This window comes from Charadrius vociferus, unplaced genomic scaffold, assembly GCF_000708025.1.
Source record: "Charadrius vociferus isolate BGI_N301 unplaced genomic scaffold, ASM70802v2 scaffold259, whole genome shotgun sequence".
NCBI classification, from domain to species: Eukaryota; Metazoa; Chordata; class Aves; order Charadriiformes; family Charadriidae; genus Charadrius; species Charadrius vociferus.
The window spans coordinates 4,466,598-4,468,723 of record NW_009661368.1 but is presented as its reverse complement, the minus strand read 5'-3'; the positions used below and the strand labels follow the sequence as shown (position 1 = coordinate 4,468,723).

The following is a 2,126-nucleotide window of genomic DNA, read 5'->3' as shown; positions in this document are numbered from 1 at the left end:
CCCAGCCCCAGCCCCAGCCCCTGCTCCGGTCCCACCCCAGCCTACTTCAGCCCCTGCCTCTGCCCAAATCCCAGTACAGTCCCAGCACTAGTTCCAGCTCGGCCCCAGCACCAGTCCCAGTCCAAGCCCCCACTCCAGTCCCACTCCAGCCTACTTCAGCTCCTGTTTCTGCCCAAATACCAGTCCAGCCCCACTCCTAGTGCCAGCCCCAGCCCCAATCACACTCCCAGCCCAGTCCCAATCACGCTCCCAGTCCCAGTCTCATCCCCAGTCCAAGTCCCAGTCCCAGTCTCAGTCCAGTCCAGTCCCAGTCTCAGTCCTGTCCCAGTCCCAGTCCTGTCCCAGTCCCAGCCCAGGCCAGCCCAGTCCCCGCACCCCCCAGGAGGGGCAGGAACTCACATCCCAGCCGTCCTGGTGGAGTTTCCGACACAGGAAAAGGCAGCGGCGCCGAGCGGGGCGGTGAGGGCGGCCGTGCCTGGAGGCAGCGCCGCAGCCCCACCATGGACTGCGAGGCCAAGAAGGGCAAGAAGGTGCGTGGGCCTGGGGCTGGTGTCCCAGGGGGCTGGTGGGAGGGTGGGAGTGAGCGAGACACACAGGGATACCGGGACGAGGGGCCCTGCACCCACTCCTGTGGCGCAGTGGGGAGAGGTGGGATCCCCACCCGCTGTCCCCGGAACTGCCCAAATGGTGCAAATTTGGGGTCAGCGAGAAGAGAGGTGACCAGCCCCTCCTCGGGCGCGGGGTGTGGACCCCCTGCATGGGTGCCGGGGTTGGGTGCCCTGTGCTGAGGTGTCCCTATGCCCACTCTCCCTCCCAGGGCTTTGTGTCACCCATCAAGCGGCTGGTTTTCCCCAAAGCGGCTCGGAGGCCGGTGCTCCGCAGCAGCGTCTACCGGCGGCCACTACACTCGGTGCCCCTCTATCCCCCCGATTACCTGATTGACCCCCAGATCTTACTGCATGACTATGTGGAGAAGGAGGTGAAGGTAAGGGGGAGGGGGTTCCCCAGGGATGCTCAGGGTCCCTGTCTGGATGACAGGGGTGACGAGGCCACCACACCACACAGAGGGCCACCATCCACGGTAGCCAGAAGGGTGCTGGTCCCCTCCCCAACTGGGCAACACCGAGGGAGGGGGAAGGTGGGCTGTGGGTGCAGGGAGGACCCCCCCAGTGCAGGGTCACCCTGCACCCCAGGGAAATGCGTTCTGCCCATGGGGATGTGGGTGCCCTGGGGGACACTCTGGGCCATGGGGTGGGGAGGATGCATAGCCCCCTGGCCCCAGCCCCCACCAAGCTGCACTGGGTTTTGTGTCCCCCCTCCCCAGTTTTTAGGCCACCTGACATGGGTGACAGCCTCCCTGAACCCCTCCAGCCGGGATGAGGTGCTGCAGCTGCTGGACACGGCCAGGGTAAGAGGGGTCCTGACACCACCGGTGCACCCCCCCTACACTGCTGGGTGCCCTCACGTCCCTGGCACTTGTTCTGCCCCCGCAGCAGCTGAAGGAGCTGCCGCTGCAGACGACACCGGAGCAGGACAGCATCCTCAGCCTCTCGGCACGCTGCCTCCTGCTCACCTGGCGCGACAATGAGGAGCTGATCCTGCGCATCCCCACCCACGAGATCGCTGCGGCATCCTACCTGCGCGATGATGCCCTGCACCTCCTCATCCTCAAAACCGGTGCGGGTGTCCAGCTGGGGCCACTGGCTGTGGCACAGCCAACCCCAAGCGCCCAGTGTCATCAGGGCCTGGGGGGCCGGAGCCCAGGGGGTTCTGGGGAGGTGCTGGGTCCAGCTGGGGCAGCAGTGTGGGCGACAGCCCGCACTGGCTCGGCGAGGGGCTCACCGGGGGTCTGCTTCCCCAGGGCTGGAGGGGGGCACTGCCTCAGGGTCCCCACCATCCCTGCTCTGGAGGACTCCCCATCCTCTAGGTCCCCACTGCCCCGGCAGGCAGGTCCCAGCTGTGGTCCCAGACCCAGTTGCCATTAATGGCAGGAGGAGAGGAGGCTGGAGACAGCAAACCCTGTGTCCCCCACCACGCATGGAGCCCCGGGGGGGGTGCAAGGGCTCAGGCGCTGTAATCAGCAAACCCGGGCTCAGCTGCCAGCCACAGGCAGGGGCCCCCGAGCA

The 2,126-nt window shown here is 66.8% G+C and overlaps 1 protein-coding gene across 1 annotated transcript in view; it reads left to right on the top strand.

Annotated features, from left to right (window-relative positions):
* The first annotated feature begins 500 nt into the window (after positions 1 to 500).
* The window catches only part of CCM2L (cerebral cavernous malformation 2-like), a 3,908-nt gene continuing 2,282 nt past the window's right edge, over positions 501 to 2,126 (top strand). The window contains exons 1-4 of the mRNA XM_009893538.1: positions 501 to 530; positions 818 to 985; positions 1,325 to 1,408; positions 1,494 to 1,778. Coding sequence (XP_009891840.1) covers positions 501 to 530; positions 818 to 985; positions 1,325 to 1,408; positions 1,494 to 1,778 — 567 coding nt within the window. The remainder of the gene's footprint in view (positions 531 to 817; positions 986 to 1,324; positions 1,409 to 1,493; positions 1,779 to 2,126) is intronic.